A 22,813-nucleotide genomic window follows, 5' to 3' on the forward strand; every position below is an offset into this window, starting at 1 on the left:
AGTCAAATTATCTGGAAATTTATTTCTCAGAAGTTTTTAAATTGTGATTTCAATTTCCTTGAAGGGCTATTCAAGTTATTTATTTCATATTGAGTGTGTTGTGATAATCTGTTTTGAGGAATTCATGTACTTCATCTAAGTTATAGATGTTCATATGATTTGATTATTATCTTTGATGTCTACAGAATCTGTAGTGATACCCAGTTTCCTTCCTATTGTTAGTGTTCAATAATTTGTCTTCCTCTTTTTTAAATACAAGCATTTATTCAATTAATTATAAAACAGTATAAAAAGTGATTACAATCATGCCAAAGTTCATCCAGAAGGCCTCTTTATAAATTATGAGACTGACGCGCTACCTACTGTGCTAACAAGGCACCTGCCTCTTTGTGAATTAGTGCTACTTGTTCATTTTACAGTGAGATTAAGCCTTCGTGTGTGTTAACTCAGATGTGAGTCTGTTCTTGGTGGATCAGAAGTTTACATGATTTTGGATGCCGTTAATTTGCTTCACCATTTCTCTTATGTGCTCACCGTTCTCCTTCAGGATGGACTGAATGCATTTTTCACTGGTAGGTGCTGAGAGTAATGGTGGGCTTTTGAGGACCATTTCCATCTTTCATTGTTGATAGTCTTTTTTCATAGTAACTCATTTGATAGCATTGCCCAAATGTCAAAGTTGATGAGGTATCAGCTATAATTCTTTCTTCATGTCTCTCTCATTGTCAGAGAGAACTGGGAGCTGAGACTGAAAACTGTGAAGTACTTTTTTCATCCTTTTCATGATGTCTTCTTGTTTTTCCTTGGCTTCCTCATATTTGTTAGCTAAGCGCTCAGCCATTTCCCGTAGACTTTTCCTGTCCTCTCGACAACAATTGAGATCTTCTAATTGTTTCTTTTTTGGTCACATAACAATTTGATCCTCCACTGAATGTCCTCCTTTGCCAGGTCCTGTTTAAGAATGTAGTATTCTCTGAACACCTGGGTGGCTCTGCTGATGAGTTGAAGACACGCTTCGGGAGGAGGAGCCGTATCTTTTTCAGATGATTTTAAAAATGCTGGATTTGCAACATACACTGCAAATGCTTTTCAAAGTAATCCGGGAATTCCTTTGAATCCAGGAATCCAGAATACGGAGGGGAGACTCTGCCATTTCAACATCCTCTCAGGTACAAAGCAGGGGAGGAGACGCTGGATGGACTCTGCTTAGTAAAGGCCTGAGGAGGTATTCATAGGTACTGGTGATGCAGATCATTGTTGGCCCCAGGATGTCAGGGATGATCCAGAATCCTTGAAAAGGAGCTGGCTGACTGCATGGCAGAATGTGTTCTACAAAGCACTTCTGTTCTGTAGCCAGTTCCTGTAAACTGTCCTTGTCTTCTTCATCTGATCCAAGAAACTTGTGAAGTTTATGAATCCAAGTTAGCCCAACACTATGTACACCAGCTTCCTGAGTATAGTGGTATCTTAAGGGACACTTGGAATCTCTATGAAGTTTCATTGGACAAGAAAAGTCAGAATCAAAGGGCTCATCCTCTCCGGACGCGTTTCAGAGCAAGCTCCAACTCAACACACACAAACACATACAGTGATGGAATGAGGTCAGCCCTGGAATCCCAGGACTTTTCTGATGTTTGCTCATTATCTTCTTCCCCCTCCAGCACAACGCAGTGATGAAGCATTCCTGACTCAGTAGTAATCACCAGGACGTTGGCGACACATGGTAAGCAAAGCACAGCACAAGCATCATAGCCATAGTTATCTTCAGCAGCAGGATGCATGGGCAACGGGCCCAATAGCTTACCCACACTCCCAGGGCTGGGCAACAGACTAACAAGCGTAAGGAAAGTCTCCTCATTCTCATATAAGACGTACAGGGAGTAAGCCACTACTTCTTCTTTGCCTTTTTATCCAAATACGTGCTTTGGGACTGCTGACAATGGCCCAAAGTCAAATGCAACTGCTGTCTCTCCCAGAGATGTGGTGTAGGCCCTTCCTTTGTTGAGTATGAGACTTTCCTCTTCTGCTTCTGAAAGCACGATGACCGTAGTCGCTGTCTGGGGCTCACGCAAAGGGTAAATTCTTATGACGTCGTCTGACGTTAACGGCACAATGTGGGGGCCTAGCAACTCTCTCGGATACCAGGGAGCGTGCTTCACAGTCAGAGAGGTTGAACTGGTGAAAAATCTCTCAGCGACGGGAGTCGTGCTACAATTCACTGCTGACTTTCCAAAAAATTCAGAATTCTTTCCCCATCTTTTAGGTAATTCTAATATCATAAGTCCTTTTATTCCTGTAAGTGCTACATGATGTTGTGCTGGGTTTAACAAGGCTTGATAGATTTCAAACAGGGGTGGATTTCTGCAAAGCCATCGCTGGTACTGGGAGAGGGAGGGCTCCTCACCGGCCCGCTGCGGCCCCGAAGGCGCACGACTAAGACGGAGTCTTCTGCGTCCCACAGAAAGAGCTCTCCGCGAGGCCCGAGGGCAGGTTTCTCGTCAGCGACTGAGGAGGCAGCGGCGGCGACGAAGGCAACGATGAAGCTGGCTTCTCAGTTTCAGCTGAGCCCTGGTTTTCCCGTCCCTCTTGGAGCCGCAAGAACACGGCGTGGTTGGGCAGCCAGGTATGACGCAGCTCACCCGCCGTCCCCCGCGGCCTCCTCCGGCGCCTCCTCAGGCGCCCGCCATCTTGAGCCCACAGCTCTCCGCGGCCTCGCCGCTGAGCGCAGCCAATCCGCTTCCAGCCGTCCGCTGCCTCGGCCCCATGTTTTTTTTGTTGTTGTTGTTGTTGTTAATCTTTCTATACCACTTTTATTGATCTTTTCAAAGAACATACTTTTTTGTTTCGTTTCTCTGTTGGTTTTATGTTTGCAATTTTATCAGTTCCCTTCGTTTTTCCCGTCCTTCTACTTGAGTTTATTTTGCGTCTCTTTCTCTGGGTTCTTAAGTGCTTAGATTATTTATGTGAGATATTTTCTCTTTCTTAGTGCTAAAAATTTCCCTCTTGGTGCTGCTTTTAACTGTGTCCCACAAAATTTGATGTTGTGTTTTCATTTTTATCCCATTCATCGTTTTTTTTTGTTTGTTTTTTGTTTTTTTTTTTTTTAATTCCTCTTGAGTCCTCTTTGATCCTTGGATTATTGAAAAGGGTGCTCTTTATTTTTTGGTAATTCACTTGTTGAAGATTTTTAGGCACAGTATGTGGGTTTACTTTTTTTATTATATTATTTTCAACTGTTGATTACATAGTGAGGATGGATTGAAAGGAGACCCATGCTTATCACTGAGGGAGCCCAGAACTTTGTGAGCTAAGTTGTGTTGATATGGAAATCTATATGAACCACCCCACCATACACACACAGGGGCACACAACCACACATATGCAAGCCCACACACGTGCCCATGGCATACTTATACCCACACCTAACCAGTGGAGCTCAAATTCTCATTTTCAAAAAACAAAGCTAATGGCAGGGACCATGATTAAAAAATAAAAAAAACAGGCAAAGGAAGCTGTTTAGGAAGAAAAAAAAAAAAAAGCGCAAAATCAGCATCATATCTCTGAAAAAATTAGGTCAAACCAGAACCCTCCAGCGGAAATAGAGGTATTTCAGGTTCTGGGTTGCCTGTAGGCAAGCTGAATTTCTTTTATGTTGGTAGCACCTGCCTTCCTAGTCAGCCTCTTCCTCCCTTCCCACCATCACTGCCCCCATCACAACAAGGCCAGTCCAAAAAATTCTGCTTCGGAAAATCAAAAGGAAAGAAGACACCACACTGACTACAACAATGGAACAGAAATTCCAGGAACTAAAGATGTATTGAGAAGAGAGAAAGCTGTGTCCTGCAAACCAGTTCAATGTCTGAGCAGTAATAATGCCCTTCTCAAATGAAATGTAATGAAAACTATATGTATATTGTATTTGTGTTTATATGTAATATATGTACATATATAAGTATGTTCATTCCCCATCTGATAACTATTTCTGTCTTGCAGGGTGTTTAATTTTTGTTTCTTATATTTCAGACTATCTAAAAATTTATATGGTTGTAGCTTTATAATACACTGACCTATCTGGCAGTGCCTCAGGTCCCTCAGCAGAGAAACTGTGAAACTGAACCTTTGGGCGGGCTGTTAGTTCCAAAGGTCCAGTGAGGGAGGCAGATCCACCGCCCCATATAAACCAAGGGCACTCAGTCAGTTTAGACCAGGGGTTTTCAACCTCGACACAATAGCTATTTTGTTAATTTTCTTTTGTAGGAGTTTGTCCTGTTTGTCAGCATCCCTGGCCTCTGCCTGCTAGATGTCAGTAGCTTCCCCAAGCTAAGATGACCAAAAATTGCCCCTGGTGAAAAGCTGGTTGTTTAGACATGTTTCCTTCTTTCCTGCCCTCAATGCTGTACAAAGCTGTGATACTTGGTACCATAGCAGGCATCTTGCAGGCATGAGGGATGATATTGCAGAGGCCCTGAGGCTAGTACATGAGGTAGAAGGGGCCATGGTTTTTATGACATTGCCAAAGTACTGCACCAACCCTAGCATTACCTCCCTGTGGGAAATCAACAGCTTCCACCACTTAAGCCTCTTTGGCCCTGTGTTTTGTCACTTACAGCCAAGACCATCCTAGTGAATCCAGTGATCACCTTACTCCTCTGCTTAAAACCCTTTGCTAGTTCTCCATTCAGGATGAATTCTAGACTCCTGAGCTTAGCACCCGAGGGCCTTTGTCTCTCCTTCCTGCTCATCTCCCGCCGGCCTCTCAGCACATATCTTCCCCTCTTGAGCCTTAAGTAGAGTCCTCTGACTCAGCCTGGAGATTTCCTGTCCCCTGTGTTTACACTTGCTGGTCCCCGAATGGCACATCCTTCCTCCTCTGCTCTCTCTCTTCACTCCTACTGCTACCTTTCAAGACTTAGCCCATGTACTCTCCTTCAGGAACTTGTCCCCAAATCTCCATATGGTGGTTTTGAAACATGGACTCCAAATTATTAATATTTGGCACTCATCTACTTGAGAGTGGCTGGCCAGGGATTTGGACCTCAGTGACTTTTTATACTCTGGACACTGAAGTAGGGTGCTGACTGACTGATCCAGGGAAGTGTTATTCAGTGGCACACAGGCGACCTTCATGATAAGGACGTGCAATGCGTGAGATGAGCTAGTCAGACCTGCAGGCGTCAGGCAACCCAAGTCAACCCAAGCCTCTGATGCTGCTCATCTTTCCAGCCTCAAACCCTGGCAGTCTGCCACTTCCACCACACACCTCTCTCGGTGTGAATCATTGGGAGGCTCAGAATGTGCCCTATTGCATAAGCATTCCCCCACACCTGGCATTCAGCCGCCTTTCCCTGCATAACTCCTACTCATCCTTCAGATCTACCTTTGACATCACCTCCTCTAGGAAGCCTTCTTCACCTCTCCAAGGCTGGCATGCCCAGAGCCTTTCCCTCACACTGTCCTTAACACATTGCCTTCTACCACGTGTTTCCACCTTTGTGAGCCTGTGAGCATCTGAAGGGCAGAGAATGATTTATTCCTTTGTGAGCCACCAGCCCGTAGAACAATGCCAGAGGCTGCTGTGAAAATTAATGTTCATGGCATGGTTGTGCCAGTGGTGTGGCTGGCTGGGTCCTGCTCTTGTTCTCCATTCAGCCAACATTTATTGAGCTCTGACCCTGTACTGAAGGGACAGCTCTCTGCATTTCATCTCCTGCCACTCTCAGGGGAGCTGGAGTTCATAGTTATAGAGCACTCACTGGGGGTTATCCTCATACCTAACTCATCGGCTGTGTTTGATCCTTTTAACAAGCCAGTGAGGTTGTAATTATCTGCAATTGATGTTGCAGATAATTACAATTACCTGCAATTCATGTTGGAAACAGGCGCCAGAATTATTAAATGGGCACTGAATCCTGGAATCCACATTTGAACTCCTGCAGCCCAACTCTAGAGCCTGTGGTGTTAATCTCTACACTGCTTGGCTTCCTTATGAACACCCAGACTTGCCAGGAATGCAGAGGCCCAGGCCTCACCTGAAGTCCTTGTTTCTGTAGGTCTGTAGGCAGGGCCTGGGGATCCCCTGTCCTCATAAGCCCCACATGGTGCAAAAATGTGAGTGGCCAAGAGCATCACGGAGGGTCTGAGGCTCCATGAGTTCCAGCCCTGATGCGCCTGTCTCACTGCATCACGGACACCTCCTGTCCCCAGTCTTGGCTGCTTCTGCCAGGAGAAGGGTCTCCACCTCACCCACCAACCCATGTGCTTGAGGAGCAGTGAAGCAAGTGAGAAGAGTGAGCCCTTGTGGCTCAGGATGGGCTGGCAGAGCCCCAGGGACATCCCACGCGGCCCCTTCCAGAGGCCCTGGAGACGGTTAAGAGGCCTCCCACTCCTCAAATGTCTCTTCAGTCTCTGGTGCCGCCAGACACGTCCAAGTGGCTCCATCCAGAACCCTCCACACCTTCTGAGCACACTCTGGGGTTCAGTCCTCTAACCGCAGCCTTGGGGCCCTCGGAAGCTCCTTGACGACGAGTGCTGGTGATGCCAGTGGAGTTTGCTGTACCCGGGACAGGACTTGCCGGGGAGCAAGTCCTCAGTGAAAGCAGGGCAGCCCCGGGCAGTGGCTGATTTCCCCAGCTCTCAGTGTGAAAACCGTCCAACCAGGCCTGTGGGTGAGCAGAGCAGACCTCCAAGGCAAGGGCCTCTCCCCGGGAGTTGGTGATTTCACCGTCACAAAAGGTTGAAGGGGTCAGCGGGAAAATTTGGCCCTTGACCCAGAACAACTCAGCTCTCTTCACTACCTACTAAACAGCCAGACCTGCTCTCAGGGGATTTCCCAGCCATGTTCAAATGGAAGCTCAATCGAGTAGGCACCTCTGTTAAAGCCACATCAAAGGTTAGTTTGCTGGAGAGTTAGTAAGACTCCGGATGGTGATAGTTGTCAGGGGTCATGTAGAGCGTGGGATGGGCGAAGGTGGAATGGAAAATCAATGTAGGGATTTCCCTGAAACCAATATTACAAGTTCTGACTCTTGCTCTATAATGAGGTCTAAAATAAGAGCCATTTTATTGTGTCTCATAAATTGTGACTCGGAATCTTGAGCAGTACTCAGCTGGGTGATTCTTTTTGAAGTGGCATCAGTGGGGGTCCCTTAATGCCACTGAGCTGGAAGAGGGATTGCTCCAAGCTTCCCCACGCGGTCTGGCCCCAGTAGAGGAGGCTAGAAAGCTGGACTAGGAAAGATCAGCCACCCCACACGCAGCCTCACCGGTGTGATGGCCTCATGGAGCTGGACTTTATAAATGGTGATTTGGGGCTATCAATGAGAATGGCAGGGACCCAGCTGAAGGCAGTTCGGCTTCTTATGACCTAGAAGTCCCAGAATCTCACGTCCGCCAAATTCTATTCGTCAAGCAAGTCACCAAGACCAGCCCACATTCAAGAAGAATGGAGTTAGACTCTGCCTCTCAGTGGAAAGAATGGAAAAACATTTGCAGCCATATTTAATGTCCCTACTACAGAAGAGCTAGGAAACACTTGCTACGCTTACTGAGGGGACTTTTACTCCCCCATGTTGGTCTAGCTCACACTGTGTTCCAGGCTGTGTCCTGGAACATCCCCAAGAAAAAGAAATGCAAAAAGGCAAAATGGTTGTCTGAGGAGGCCTTACAAAGAGACACAGAGCAGTGACCAAGGCAGAGACATGGTGCCTGCCCTCTCGAATACAGCCGTAACCAAGTGCCTGGCACGTGGGAAGTGCCAGGAAATGTGAGCTGCTGGTATTTTAATTGTTAAATGAATCATTATTGGATTAAAAGTAATAAGCACAGTGAGCTTAAGCAGAGAACTGTTTCGGAGAATGACAAGGTGCAAAAGAACACAGTCAAGAGTCTAACCTGTTCAGGAGGGTGAACTCTAAGCCAAGGAGGAGGAGTAATGAACTAGGGGAAGGAGAGCAGAAGTAATGTGTGCGGCCACTGAGTACGGTGGACAAAGGAAGCGTGCATCCCACAAGCTGGCCAGGATCAGGCCACCTAAGGCTCTTACCTGAGTGCCTTACATCCATCCTTCCAGGCCACACCCTGTGTCTAGCAACCTTCTCCAAGAGCCCATCTCACCAGGTCCTCCAGTGGCTTTTTCTTCCCCAGGCCTGGGCTCAGTAGACACTGTCTGCCCTCACTGGTCCAGGGACACCTCCCATCTCTGCCTGCATCCCACACCTTGTCCATGCCTTTGTGAAAGTCCATTCCTTGCATTATCCTCAGTCACTCTCTTGAAAAGACCATTGTCCCTTCCTGGAATCCTGAACGATACCACTACACCAGCAAGAATAGGAACTTGGGACATTATCTCAGGAGCAATTCTAGGAAAATGGTAACCTTCTATCCAGTGATGGGCTGGTAAATTGTAACAACCAGCTCGCCAGAGGGTAAAGCCCTGATTTGCATTGACTTCCGGATTCCATTTTCCAGTTTCCCCCTGAGTCAGTCTCTCCCATCAGGAAGCTTCCATAACCCTCTTATCCTTCTCCATCAGAGGGCAGACAGACTGAAAACCACAATCAAAGAAAGTAACCAATCTAATCACATGGACCACAGCCTTGTCTAACTCAATGAAACTATGAGCCATGCCATGTAGGGCCTCCCAAGACGGACGGGTCTTGATGGAGAGTTCTAACAAAACATGGTCCACTGGAGAAGGGAATGGCAAACCACTTCAGTATTCTTGCCTTCAGAACCTCATGAACAGTATAAAAAGGCAAAAAGATAGGACACTGAAAGATGAATTCCCCCAGTCAGTAGGTGCCCAATATGCTACTGGAGATCAGTGGAGAAATAACTCCAGAAAGAATGAAGAGATGGAGCCTAGGCAAAAACAACACCCAGTTGTGGATGTGACTTGTGATGGAAGAAAAGTCTGATGCTGTAAAGAGCAATATTACATAGGAACCTGGAATGTCAGGTCCATGAATCAAGGTAAATTGGAAGTGGTGAAACAGGAGATGGCAAGAGTGAACACTGACATTTTAGGAATCAGCAAACTAAAATGGACTGGAATGGGTGAATTTAACTCAGGTGGCCATTACTGTGGGCAGGAATCCCTTAGGAGGAATGGAGTAGCCATCATTGTCAACAAGAGTCCAAAAAGCAGTACTTGAATGCAATCTCAAAAATAACAGAATGATCTCTGTTCGTTTCCAAGGCAAACTATTCAATATCACAGTAATTCAACTCTATGCCCTGACCAATAGTGCTGAAGAAGCTGAAGTTGGATGGGTCTATGAAGACCTACAAGACCTTCTAGAACTAACACCCAAAAAAGATGTCCTTTTCATTATAGGGGATTGGAATGCAAAAGTAGGAAGTCAGGAAACACCTGGAGTAACAGGGAAATTTGGACTTGGAGTACAGAATGAAGAAGGGCAAAGGCTAACAGAGTTTTGCCAAGAGAATGCACTGGTCATAGCAAACACCCTCTTCCCGCAACACAAGAGAAGACTCTACACATGGACATCACCAGATGGTCAACACCGAAATCAGATTGATTATACTCTTTGCAGCCAAAGATGGAGAAGCTCTATACAGTCAGAAAAAAACAAGACCAGGACGTGAGTGTGGCTCAGGTCATGAACTCCTTATTGCCAAATTAGACTTAAATTGATGAAAGTAGGGAAAACCACTAGACCATTCAGGTATGACCTAAATCAAATCCCTTATGACTATACAGTGGAAGCGACAAATAGATTCAAGGGATTAGATCTGATAGAGTGCCTGAAGAACTATGTATGGAGGATCATGACCTTGTACAGGAGGCAGGGACCAAGACCATCCCCAAGGAAAAGAAATGCAAAAAGGCAAAATGGTTGTCTGAGGAGGCCTTACAAAGAGCTGTAAAAAGAAAAGAAGAGAAAGGCAATGGGGGAAAGGAAAGATATACTCATTTGAATGCAGAGCTCCAAAGAATAGCAAGGAGAGATTAGAAAGCCTTCCTCAGTGATCAATGCAAAGAAATAGAGGAAAACAATAGAATGGGAAAGACTAGAGATGTCTTCAAGAAAATCAGAGATACCAAGGGAACATTTCATGCAAAGATGGGCTCAATAAAGGTCAGAAATGCTATGGACCTAACAGAAGCAGAAGCTATTAAGAAGAAGTGGCAAGAATACACAGAAGAACTACACAAAAAAGATCTTAATGACCCCGATAATCATGATGGTGTAATCACTCACCTAGAGCCAAACATCCTGGAATGCGAAATCAAGTGGGCCTTAAGAAGTATCACTACGAACAAAGCTAGTGGAAGTGATGGAAATCCAGTTGAGCTATTTCAAATCCTAAAAGATGATGATATGAAAGTGCTGCACACAATATGCCAGCAAATTTGGAAAACTCAGCAGTGGCCACAGGACTGGAAAAGGTCAGTTTTCATTCCCATCCCAAAGAAAGGCAATGCCAAAGAATGCTCAGACTACTGCACAATTTCACTTATCTCACATGCTGGTAAAGTAATGCTCAAAATTCTCCAATCCAGGCTTGCAGATGTTCAAGCTGGATTTAGAAAAGGCAGAAGAACCAGAGATCAATTTGCCAACATCCGTTGGATCGTTGAAAAAGCAAGAGCATTCCAGAAAAACATCTACTTCTGCTTTATTCACTATGCCAAATCCTTTGACTGTGGATCACAACAAACTATGGAAAATCCTTAAAGAGATGGGAATATCAGACCACCTGACTTGCCTCTTGAGAAATCTGTATGCAGGTCAGGAAGCAACAGTTAGGACTGGACAGGGAACAACAGACTGGTTACAAATAGGGAAAGGAATATGTCAAGGCTGTATATTGTCACCCTGCTTATTTAACTTATATGCAGAGTACATCATGAGAAATGCTGGGCTGGAAGAAGCACAAGCTGGAATCAAGATTGCCAGGAGAAATATCAATAACCTCAGATATGCAGATGACACCACCCTTATGGCAGAAAGCAAAGAGGAACTAAAAAGCCTCTTGATGAAAGTGAAAGAGGAGAGTGAAAAAGTTGGCTTAAAGCTCAACATTCAGAAAACTAAGATCGTGGCATCTGGTCCCATCACTTCATGGCAAATAGATGGGGGGAAACAGTGGGAACAGTGTCAGACTTTATTTTTGGGGGCTTCAAAATCACTGCAGATGGTGACTGCAGCCATGAAGTTAAAAGACGCTTATTCCTTGGAAGAAAAGTTATAACCACCCTAGACAGCATATTAGAAAGCAGAGATATTACTTTGCCAACAAAGGTCCTTCTAGTCAAAGCTGTTTTTCCAGTAGTCACATATGGATGTGAGAGTTGGACTGTGAAGAAAGTTGAGCACCAAAGAATTGATGCTTTTGAACTGTGGTGTTGGAGAAGACTCTTAAGAGTTCCTTGGACCTCAAGGAGATCCAACCAGTCCATCCTAAAGGAAGTCAGTCCTGAATATTCATTGGAAGGACTGATGCTGAAGCTGAAACTCCAATACTTTGGCCATCTGATGCAAAGAACTGACTTATTTGAAAAGACCCTGATGCTGGGAAAGATTGAAGGCAGGAGGAGAAGGGGGCAACAGAGGATGAGATGGTTGGATGGCAGCACCGACTTAATGGACATGAGTTTGGGTAGACTCCAGGAATGGGGATGGACAGGGATGCCTGGCGTGCTGTAGTCCATGGGGTCGAAAAGAGTCAGACATGACTGATCGACTGAACTCACTGACTGACAAGATTCCAAGGTGTCAATACTTCCATCATGGTTGATTTCAAGCCACCAGTGTGACAGCAGCCAGTTCACAAAAGTCCTAAAAATAAAATGCAGGGTGGTGAGCTGGCTCCATCATGCCTCGGCCCAGACCAAACGCTAGCTCCAGTCTCTCCATTGGAGCCACTGCAGCCAGAGGCTAGATGTTCCAGCAGAGAGGTGGGGGCCCTCTGGGTGCTGTTGGCCTCTTCCCTCCTGGGCCCTGTGAATCCCAGTGAAGCCAGGATGCTCTCTCTAAGGGCTCCTAAAAGTGCAAGACCTTTCACGTGCCTCTGCCTGTTCTCATGTGCATGGGGCTGAGACCGACACAGCTATCCCTCTCCCTGGATTTGGTCCAATTAGGTCATGAGACCATGGGGATCTAGAGTCAGCAGTTCTCTTATTAAGAGCAATTCATCCCCACCAAGAGCTGCACTCTGATGCTGAGGCCAGAGACCTCTGATGCTGATCTCGGCTCTGAATCTCACTTCCCCACAGAGGGATCCATACCTGAACTGTGATAACCAGACCTCTATCTACTTTGTGCTTCCCCCAGAACTGAACTTCCCCCCTCTGTATGTTGAGTCTGTATGAGGCTGAAACTCGGTTCCATCTGTGTCCAGCCCAAACAGAAAGTTTTAGAACTTTCTGTTTAAGGCGAGAGCATGAAATTTTTTCATACTGAAACCAAATGTGAGGAAATGTGAAATGATGCTTTCAAATTGTGTCTTCATATTTAGGGAACAGACATTTGTTAAACACTTGCTGTATGAGTCCTTTCAGTAATTACCAACCTTGGCAAAGAGCAGTTATTAATACAGACATGCATACACACACACACACACACACACACACACACACACACACGATTGGGAGAGTAAATTTGTAGAGAAAATTGCTAACTCAACAAAATTTGAATCAAAACAACATATTACAAGTATCCTTTCAGACTGATGAAATGTTTTAAAGTTAGTAACACCTGATTTTGACTAGGTGTACACCATTGTGGAAATGTAAATAAATACAACCATTTTAGAGGTTGTAAATGGTATTTTGGCAATACTTCAGTTCACTTCAGTCACTCAGTTTTGTCCTACTCTTTCCAACCCCGTGGACTGCAGCACGCCAGGCCTCCCTGGCCATCACCTTCTCCCAGAGCTTACTCAAACGCATATCCATCGAGTCAGTGATGCCATCCAACGATCTCATCCTCTGTCATCCGCTTCTCCTCCCGCCTTCAATCTTTTCCAGCATCAGGGTCTTTTCAAATGAGTCAGTTCTTCGCATCAGGTGGCCAAAGTATTGGAGTTTCAGCTTCAGCGTCAGTCCTTCCACTGGATATCCAGGGCTGCTTTTCTTTAGGATGGACTGGTTTGATCTTCTTTCAGTCCAAAGGACTCTCAAGAGTCTTCTCCAACACCACAGTTCAAAAACATCAATTCTTCAGTGCTCAGCTTTCTTTATAGTCCAACTCTCACATCCATATGTGACTACTGGAAAAACCATAACTGATTAGATGGACCTTTGTTGGCAAAGTAATGTCTCTGCTTTTTAATATGCTGACTAGGTTGGTCATAACTTTTCTTCCAAGGAGCAAGCGTCTTTTAATTTCATGGCTTCAGTTACCATCTGCAGTGATTTTACAGCCCAAGAAAGTAAAATCTGACATTGTTTACATTGTTTCCCTTTTCATTTGCCATGAAGTGATGGGACCGGATGCCATGGTCTTCGTTTTCTGAATGTTGAGCTTTAGGCCAACTTTTTCACTCTCCTCTTTCACTTTCATCAAGAGGCTCTTTAGTTCTTTGCTTTCTGCCATAAATATGGTGTCATCTGTATATCTGAGGTCATTGATATTTCTCCTGGCAATCTTGATTCCAGCTTAAACTTCATCCAGCCCAGCAGTTCACATGATGTACTCTGCATATAAGTTAAATAAGCAGGGTGACAATATACAGCCTTGAAGTACTCCTTTCCCAATTTGGAACCAATCTGTTGTTCCATATCCAGTTCTAAGTGTTGCTTCCTGACCTGCATACAGATTTCTCAAGAGGCAGGTCAGGTGGTCTGAATTCCCACCTTTTTAGGGATATTCCACAGTTTGTTGTGATCCACACAGTCAAAGGCTTTGGCATAGTCAATAAAGCAGAAGTAGATGTTTTTCTGGAACTCTCTTGCTTTTTCAGTGATCCAACAGATGTTTGCAAATTGATCTCTGGTTCCTCTGCCTTTTCTAAATCCAACTGGAACATCTGGAAGTTCATGGTTCATGTATTGCTGAAGCCTGGCTTGGAGAATTTTGAGCATTACTTTGCTAGTGTGTGAGATGTGTGCAGTTGTGCGGTAGTTTGAACATTCTTTGGCATTGCCTTTCTTTGGGATTGGAATGAAAACTGACCTTTCCAGTCCTGTGGCCCTGCTGAGTTTTCCAAATATGGTGGCATATTGAGTGCAGCACTTTCACAGTACTTGCCAAAATGTAAAATGCACATTCTCTATGATCCAGAAATGCATCACTTCTAGATCCTATGGAAATTCAATACCAGTACATTAAAAGTATATGTGTTATAATAATCCTTGCAGCATTCTGATAATTTTAAAAATTGAATGCAAAGTGGATGTTCATCGAAAAGAAGCAAAGCCTAACACCATAATGCAGTGGAACACTTTCTAGCCATTGAAAATAATAGGATAGGCTTGGAGAGACTTTCATGCTGTTGCATTGAATGGAAAAAGGATAAATCAGTGTACATGATAGGATCATGTTTTTGCAGAGAAAGACTACAAAATTGGAGCCTTCATACATTACTGTTGGGAAAAAAATTGAAGCAGCTCTGTGGAAGACGATTTATCAGTTCCTCAAACAATCAAACAATCCTGCTCCTAGGTAAATACCCAAGAGAACTGAAAAAATTTATATGCATACAGAAACTTACAAATGAATGTTCAGAGCAGCCTTATTCATCACATCCAAAGAGTGGAAACAATCCAAATGTCATTCAATAGACAACTGGTTGAAACGTGGTTCATCCATACAATGGAATATTATTCATCCACCAGGAGGAATGAAGTACTGACAGATGCTGCAACCGGGATGAACCCTGAAAATATTGCGCTGAGTAAAAGTATCCAGACACAAAAAGGATCACATGTTATATGTCACATGAAATTTCCGGAATGGGCAAACCATAGAGAGAAGGTAGAGCAGTGGTTGCCAGGAGATGGCGGGAACGAGGGGGTAAGACTGACTGCTGGCAAACAAGCATGAATCTCTTTTGAGGGTGAAGGAAAGGTTCTGAATTGGATAGTGATGGCGGTATAAGACACTGAATATGCCAAAACCACTGAATTCTGCAGTTTAAAATGGTAAATTCTATGTTACATGAATTATTTCTATTTAAAATAATAATCATGCCCTACTGATATTTATACATTAATTTAAAACAGTTAGCTATTTTCTTTTTTTTTGGCCACAGCGAATCACCATTGCTGAGTGCGGGCTTTCTCTAGTTGTGGCAGGTGGGGACTGCTCTTTGTTGCAGTGCACAGGCCTCTCGTTGCGGTGGCTTCTGTTGCAGAGCGCAGGCTCTAGGGTGCGATGGCGTCAGTTGTTCTGGTGCCATGGGCTCATTAGTGGCGGGATTCAGACTCAGTAATTGTGGTACATGGGCTTAGCGGCCCTGTGGCATGTGGAATTTCTTCTTGGACCAGAGATCGAACCTGTGTCCCCTGCATTGGTGGATGGATTCTTAACCACTGGACCACTAGGGAAGTCCCAAATGTCGTTTTTGATAAAATTTAAAATACCACTTTAAAAAACACACTATCTTTTAAGATCCCTAACTCCAGAATTACTTGTATCTGTCCTTGGTGGAACTGAGGGGCTCAGATGACCCCTAAGTCAACAACTTAGGAAAAGACTCATTGGAAAAGATTCTGCTTCTGGGAAAGAGCCTAATGCTGAGATGGTTGGATAACATCACCCATTCAATGGACATGAATTTGAGCAAACTCTGAGAGGTAGTGAAGGACAGGGAAGCTTGGTGTCCTGCAGTCTATAGGGTCACAAAGAGTTGGACGTGACTTAGCAATTGAATACCACCACCGCCTTCCTCTAGCCCACTGAGAGGGTGTCTCAGTTTCTTTGCACAAAATAAGGAACAGAGAAGCACCATTTCTGCCTGGAGGCGCGTGTACAGAGGTGCACATATAGGTGAGTTCCTTCACAACCCTTTCAAACGTATGTTTTCCTCTACTTTTAATAGCGGATAGCTGGAATTCTTAAACGCTGGGTAGGTATCAGAAGCATTTGGAGACCACGTAAATAAGGCAGATTCCTGAGCCCTGCATCCAAAGGCTCTGATTCCCTGAATCTGAGTTTTCCTAAAAATCTGCAATGCTGCAAAGCATGTCAGTAGACCATGCTTTGAGTAGGACTATCATACATAATCCTTTACTTTTCCTTGTGCTAAAGAAAGGGGAGGTGTTTGGTTATAAATCTTTATGTAAGGCATTGTTATTATTAGTGTTTGAATAATTTAGAGCTGTATTCTCAATCCAAGTTATACTGTGGACCAGAAAGCTAAAGTTACTCTGTTAGAATTGGAGTGGACTTCAGAGATCTCGAGGTGGGAGGGCAATGACATGCAAAGGGAACCCCTAGGACGCAACTCTGAGAAGCTTGGGGTTTGGAACCATTCTCCTTTCTGTGCCCAAGGCCCACCATGCCCAGACCAAGAGCACCTCTGAAAACTTGAGTAAATGTATTAATAACCGATAAAACATGGAATGATTTGTTTTTTTGGTGCCTGATATCCCTTTTATTTCTAGCTTGCTGAGTTTATATCATGAACTGTTATTGAATTTTGTCAAATGCTCTTCTGTATTTGTCAAAAAGGATCGTATAGTTTCATCTTAGTGTGGTCACTTAAATTGACTGATTTTCAAATGTTAAACCAGCTTCATACTTTTGGGATAAACACTTGGTCATGATGTATTAACCTTTTTAAAAATATATTGCTGGATTTGATTTGCTAATATTTGGTTAAGGATTTTTATGTCTGTCTTCATGAGAAATATTGGTCTACTGGTCTATAGTTTTCTTTTACTGTAATTTTTGTCTGGTTTTGGTATCAAGGTTATGTTGGCCTCATAAAACAATTTGAGAACTACTCCTTACTGTATTTCAGGTACTTTGTATAAGATCAGTGTTATTTCTTCCTGGTATGTTTGACAGAATGCACTAGAAAAATCTAATTCTGGAGTTTTCTCTGTAGGATAGTTTCTTAGTTTTTTAGAGTTGAAAAAGTTTCTGTAATAAAGGTAGGATTATGTCATATCATTTCATGTCAGTTCTGGTAGGTTAAATTTTTAAAGAAATATATCTATTTCATATAAGTTTTTGCATTGGTTAAAATTGATCATAATATTTCTTTGTTATTCTTTTAACGTTTGTAAGACCTGTAGCAGTAACCACTCTTTCATACCCGCTCTTGACAATTCGTGTTGTTTCTTTTTGTTCTAAGTCTAGCTAGAGTTTTCAGTTCAGTTCAGTTGCTCAGTTATGTCCAACTCTTTGCAATCCCATGGACTGCTGTATTCCAGGCTTCTCTGTCCACTGCCAGTTCTCAGAACTTGCTCAAACTCATGTCCGTCGAGTTGGAGATGCCATCCAACCATCTCATCCTTTGTTGTCCCCTGCTTATCCTGCCTCCAATATTTCCCAGCATAAGAGTCTTTGCCAACGAGTCAGTTCTTTGCATCAGGTGGCCAAAGTATTGGAGTTTCAGCTCCAGCATCAGTCCTTCCAATGAATATTCAGGACTGATTTCCTTGAGGATGGACTGGTTGGATCTCCTTGAGGTCCAAGGGACTCTCAAGAGTCTTCTCCAACACCACAGTTCAAAAGCATCAATTTTTTGGCACTCAGTTTTCTTTATGGTCCAACTCTCACATCTGTACGTGACCACTGGAAAAATCATAGCTTTGACTATATGGACCTTTGTTGACAAAGTAATGTCTTTGCTTTTTCATATGCTATCTAGGTTGGTCATAACTTTCCTTCCAAGGAGTAAGCGTCTTTTAATTTCATGGCTGCAATCACCATCTGCAGTGATTTTTGGAGCCCAACAAAATAAAATCTGTCAGTTTCCATTGTTTCCCCTTCTATTTGCTATGAAGTGATGGGTCCAGGTGCCATGATCTTAGTTTTTTGAATGTGGAATTTCAAACAGGCTTTTTCCCTCTCCTCTTTCACCTTCATCAAGAGACTCTTTAGTTCCTTGTCACTTTCTGCCATTAGAGTGGTGTCATCTGCATATCTGAGGTTATATTTCTCCGGCAATCTTGATTCCAACTTGAACTTCATCCAGTCAGCCATTTCACATGATATGCCCTGCACGTAAGTTAAATAAGCAACATACAGCCTTGTATATAAACTATATACAGCCTTGACATACTCTTTTTCCAATTTGGAACCAGTCCATTGTTCCATGTCCGGTTCTAACTGTTGCTTGACCTGCATACAGATTTCTCAGGAGGCAGGTAAGGTGGTCTGATATTCCCATCTCTTTAAGAATGTTCCACAGTTTGTTGTGATCCACACAGTCAAAGGCTTTAGTATAGTCAATGAAGCAGAAGTAGATGTTTTTCTGGAATTCTCTTGCTTTTTCTATGTTTTAGTACCTCTTTTAAAACTTTTTCCAAATAACCAGCTTGGGATTTGTATGACAGGAAGTGTGCTTAACAAAATCCTGTCCCAAAATATCTCTACTTCAACTTGTCAGGAAACTGTAAACTTCTTATAGATAGAAACTGTTATGTTCACACCCTAAAATCCAACATCTATCATAGTGCCTGGTGTGTGTCACTGATCATTATGGGCTGTTGTATTGAGTCAGATAAGCTCTTCTTTAAAATGTAAGCACTCAATTTCTAAATGTCAGAAAAAATAAGACCATGAGACATGATTAAAAGCAGAACAGGTTGACCAGTTTGTGTAAAGGGCTCTTAAAGTCCATAAGGAAAACAATATTATCTCAAGTAGAAAAATAAAATCCATAAGTACTTTAAAAATAAGAACCAGAAGTAGACAGTAAACATGCAAAACTATCTGTATCCCCCCTATGTAGTAAAAGAATGCAAAACAACCATCTTAATATTTTCAGTTATCTTCACTTTGGTGTTTCAAGAGGCGAATTGACTCACCTACCTAAAATAGGATAAATTTTGAGACTCCCTCCCTTCCTTATTAGTCCTCCTATCCCAAACTGGAAAATGGGGAACTACTCCTCCAGTTCTTCTCCTCAAAATGCAAGGACATGGAGTCTGGGTTCTAGTGTTGGCCTTCCTGGCGGTTTCCTGGCTTTATAACATTGAGCAGGTCGTTTTACCAGTCTGAGCTGGTTTCCTCTTCTGTAAAGTGGAAATGGTCCCATCTCGTGAGAGAGCTGCAGGATGAAGGGAGCAGATGAGCGCTGCGAGTCAGCACGGGGCCTGGCCCAGAGTGGACGCAGAGAACTCTTACCGTGCACTCTGTTTCAGGCAGCTTCTTCATCCAGGTCTCCCGTCCTCTCTGGGGCTCTGCAGCTTCATCTGCCTCTCTCAGTGAAATTCCCAGCTCTTCAAGCAACGTTCTTCTGCCTCCTTGGCTTTCCAGTCTCACTGTTTCTAAAATCTCACTAGCACAGAGGACTGAGTCCGTTTGCCTCTGTGTTTTCCTAGCTGCTCACCTTCTATTGGACACAGGTTATTTCCACTTGCTCATAAGATATGCTATAAACCAAACTCCTGGATGATGAAGCTTTCTGCTTTGGGAATTAATCCTGTGTTAGTGGGGATCTGATCTCCCAGATTCTCAATATTCACTGAAGTCTTGAGATTATTTCATAATTAGCTTTACATGAAACAGATGTTTGCTTCGTTTGTGTCTTCTCTTTTTTGACTGGTTCCGGGAGACCGCAAGCGCCCTGAAACAATCCTGCTGTCAGGATTTCTATGCTTTCTGGGAGTGAGGAAGGAAAGGAAGGAGCAGAGGAACAAAGGGAGGGAGGGACAGCGGGAGAGGAGACAGGAAGGCAAGCGGGATTGATAAATGCTCACTAGGTATTTGTTGAATAAATGAAGAAATGACTCTGGGATCGTTAGCCCTGCTTTGTAGATAAGGACCTAAGGTTCAGAAAGGTTAGAAAGCTTGTCCAAGAACACAATATTGGGCCCTACATTTGATCTCAGGTCTTTCTACAATACTTTGGCCACCTGATGCGAAGAACTGACTCATTTGAAAAGACCCTGATGTTGGAAAAGATTGAAGGCAGGAGGAGAAGGGGACGACAGAGGATGAGATGGCTGGATGGCATCACCAACTCAATGGACATGAGTTTGGGTAAACTCTAGGAGTTGGTGATAGACAGGGAGGCCTGGCGTGCTGTGGTTCATGAGGTCGCAAAGAGTCGGACACGACTGAGTAACTGAGCGGAACTGAACTTTGATATCCAGTTCCACTGTCTTTCTATTACACCTCCTGGGACACTGGTCTACCTTAGTGCTACTGAAAAGTTCCTCATTTCGTTATAAAGTTCACCAACCAGTAGCTGGGCCATGGATCACATCTTTTTGCACCCTGGGTCCTGTTGCTCTCTAGCCTAACCACATGGGTCTCTGTCACTTCAGATGCTCTCAGCGTCTAGATGGAGCCCTCAGACATCCCAGAGTCCACCACCATTTATGACTATGACCCTCAGAGCTTTCTGTGTGAGAAGAGGACGTTCGTCTTCGCCACCATCAGCACCACCATCCTGTACTGCCTGGTGTTCTTTCTCAGCATGGTGGGCAACAGCCTAGTGCTGTGGGTCCTGGTGAAGTATGAGAGCCTGGAGTCCCTCACCAATGTCTTCATCCTCAACCTGTGCCTCTCAGACCTGGTGTTCTCCTGCCTGTTGCCCGTGTGGATCTTGGGGTACCACTGGGGCTGGGTGCTGGGAGACTTCCTGTGCAAGCTCCTCAACATGATCTTCTCCGTCAGCCTCTACAGCAGCATCTCCTTCCTGACCATCATGACCATCCATCGCTACCTGTCGGTGGTGAGTCCCATCTCGTCCCTGCGCGTCCACACGCTCCAGCGCCGTGTGCTGGTGACCGCCGCCGTGTGGGCAGCCAGCATCCTGTCCTCTATCCCCGATGCCATCTTCCACAAGGTGTTCCCTTCGGGCTGTGACTATTCGGAACTCGAGTGGTTCCTCGCCTCCGTCTACCAGCACAACGTCATCTTCCTGCTGTCCGTGGGGGTCATCCTGTTCTGCTACGTGGAGATCCTCAGGACCCTGTTCCGCTCGCGGTCCAAACGGCGCCACCGCACCGTGAGGCTCATCTTCACCATCGTGGCGGCGTACTTCCTCAGCTGGGCTCCCTACAACCTGATCCTGTTCCTGCAGACACTGTTGAAACTGGGGGTCATTCAGAACTGCGAGTTCAGCCAGCAGCTGGATTACGCCCTGCTCATCTGCCGCAACGTTGCCTTCTCTCACTGCTGCTTCAACCCTGTGCTGTATGTCTTTGTCGGGGTCAAGTTCCGCAGGCACCTCAAAAGTCTGCTCCGGCGCTTCTGGCTCTGCCGGCAGCAGGCGCCCAGCCTTCCCCCGTCACCTCACCCCCCAGGTGCCTTCACCTACGAGGGCACCTCCTTCTACTGAAGGGGAGTTCGGTGGGGCAGGAAGGAGACGGAGGGCATGTGGCTGGGAAACGCTACAGCTGCGGCTGGGGGATGACAGCAGTGCATCACACCAGGGGTCCCACGGGCCCCCTCTTCTGCGGAAAAGTTTCCCACCTGGAAATCTTACACTGCCATCCGGCAAAATGCTTCTTAGATTTTGAGGAAATCTTTTCTCCTTTATTCCTTCATTCAGACATGGATTTCTCATCCTTGCTGAGGTCAGGAGACTCTCAAATATGAAAGGCTTGTGGGAAAGGAGTGTCCTTCAGGACTTGATGAGGGTCTGGAATTCAGCTGTGCAGCTCTAGGCTGCTGGCAAGACGGTGTTCCCTCCCTGACTGTAGGATTGTCCCCCGGTGTTGGAGGTGGTGGCTCTGGATGGGGCTGTCTGCAGAACAGAAGTGACCACACCTGCAAACAAGCGCAGTCAGAGTGAAATCTGGATTCTGAATTCCCACGGCTGGGCCAGAGACGTGCCCTGTACCATAGCTCCAGTGTCCGGCACGTGAACTAGCTGCTTGCATATTTAGTCTGTAAATCTTTTATTGAAAGAATGAATGCAGTAAGTGCCACCTTCTACAGGCGTTTATGTGGAAGCTGTAAAGATTAATGAGATGCAGATACTACCCTCCAGGTGCCAACAGTCAAGCCCTGAGGGCCCACCTTGCTGAAGGCATCCAGGGTGAAGATTCCTCCAGCACCTCCTCCTCTCCAAGTGCATATTGAGCTGACGCTTCCGATTCGTCACGTTCCACCTAAAGTGTTCTCCTGCTCCTGGTTGAAGGTGCCAGCTTTCCCCGAAAGCCGGGTTATCTTGGAGCCCTGCGTTTCCTTTCCCTCCATGCCCACGGCCAAGTCCTGTTGATGTTACCCTTCCAGTACCTCTCACATGCCTGTGGCTTCCTCCCCAAACAGGCTCACATCCTCGGCGTCTTCCTGCTGCTCATTTCTTTCCCCACCAAGTGTCCTCTGCATTGATATCACAGCACTTCAAAACCCTCACGTTACGTTCAAATAAAGCCCAAATACCATAGGCTTTATTTGCATGTAAATAAAGACCCCTTCAATCTGGTGTCAACTAAGTTTTCCATTCTTTCTAATTTTTGTTGTTGTTCAGTCACTAAGTTGTGTCTGACTCTGCGACTCCATGGATTATAGCACACCAGGCTTCCCTCTCCTTCACTACCTCTTGGAATTTGTTCAGACTTAGGTTCATTGAGTCAGTGGTGTCATCCAACCATCTTGTCCTCTGTCACCCCCTTCTCCTTCTATCCTCAGTCTTTCCCAGCATCAGGGTCTTTTCCAATGAGGCAGCTCTTTGCATCAGGTGGCCAGAGTATCGGAGCTTCAGCTTCAGCATC

The 22,813-nt window shown here is 44.9% G+C and overlaps 1 protein-coding gene and 1 pseudogene across 1 annotated transcript; one reads left to right on the forward strand and one right to left on the reverse strand.

Annotated features, from left to right (window-relative positions):
• Positions 388-8,060, reverse strand: LOC102186166 (annotated as a pseudogene).
• On the forward strand, positions 15,895-22,612 carry XCR1 (X-C motif chemokine receptor 1). The gene is made up of 2 exons (XM_005696043.3): positions 15,895-15,956; positions 20,414-22,612. The coding sequence occupies exon 2, from the start codon at positions 20,431-20,433 to the stop codon at positions 21,430-21,432; it is 1,002 nt and encodes a 333-aa protein (XP_005696100.1). The 5' UTR covers positions 15,895-15,956; positions 20,414-20,430; the 3' UTR covers positions 21,433-22,612.

This window comes from Capra hircus, chromosome 22 (genome assembly GCF_001704415.2).
Source record: "Capra hircus breed San Clemente chromosome 22, ASM170441v1, whole genome shotgun sequence".
Lineage (NCBI taxonomy): Eukaryota > Metazoa > Chordata > Mammalia > Artiodactyla > Bovidae > Capra > Capra hircus.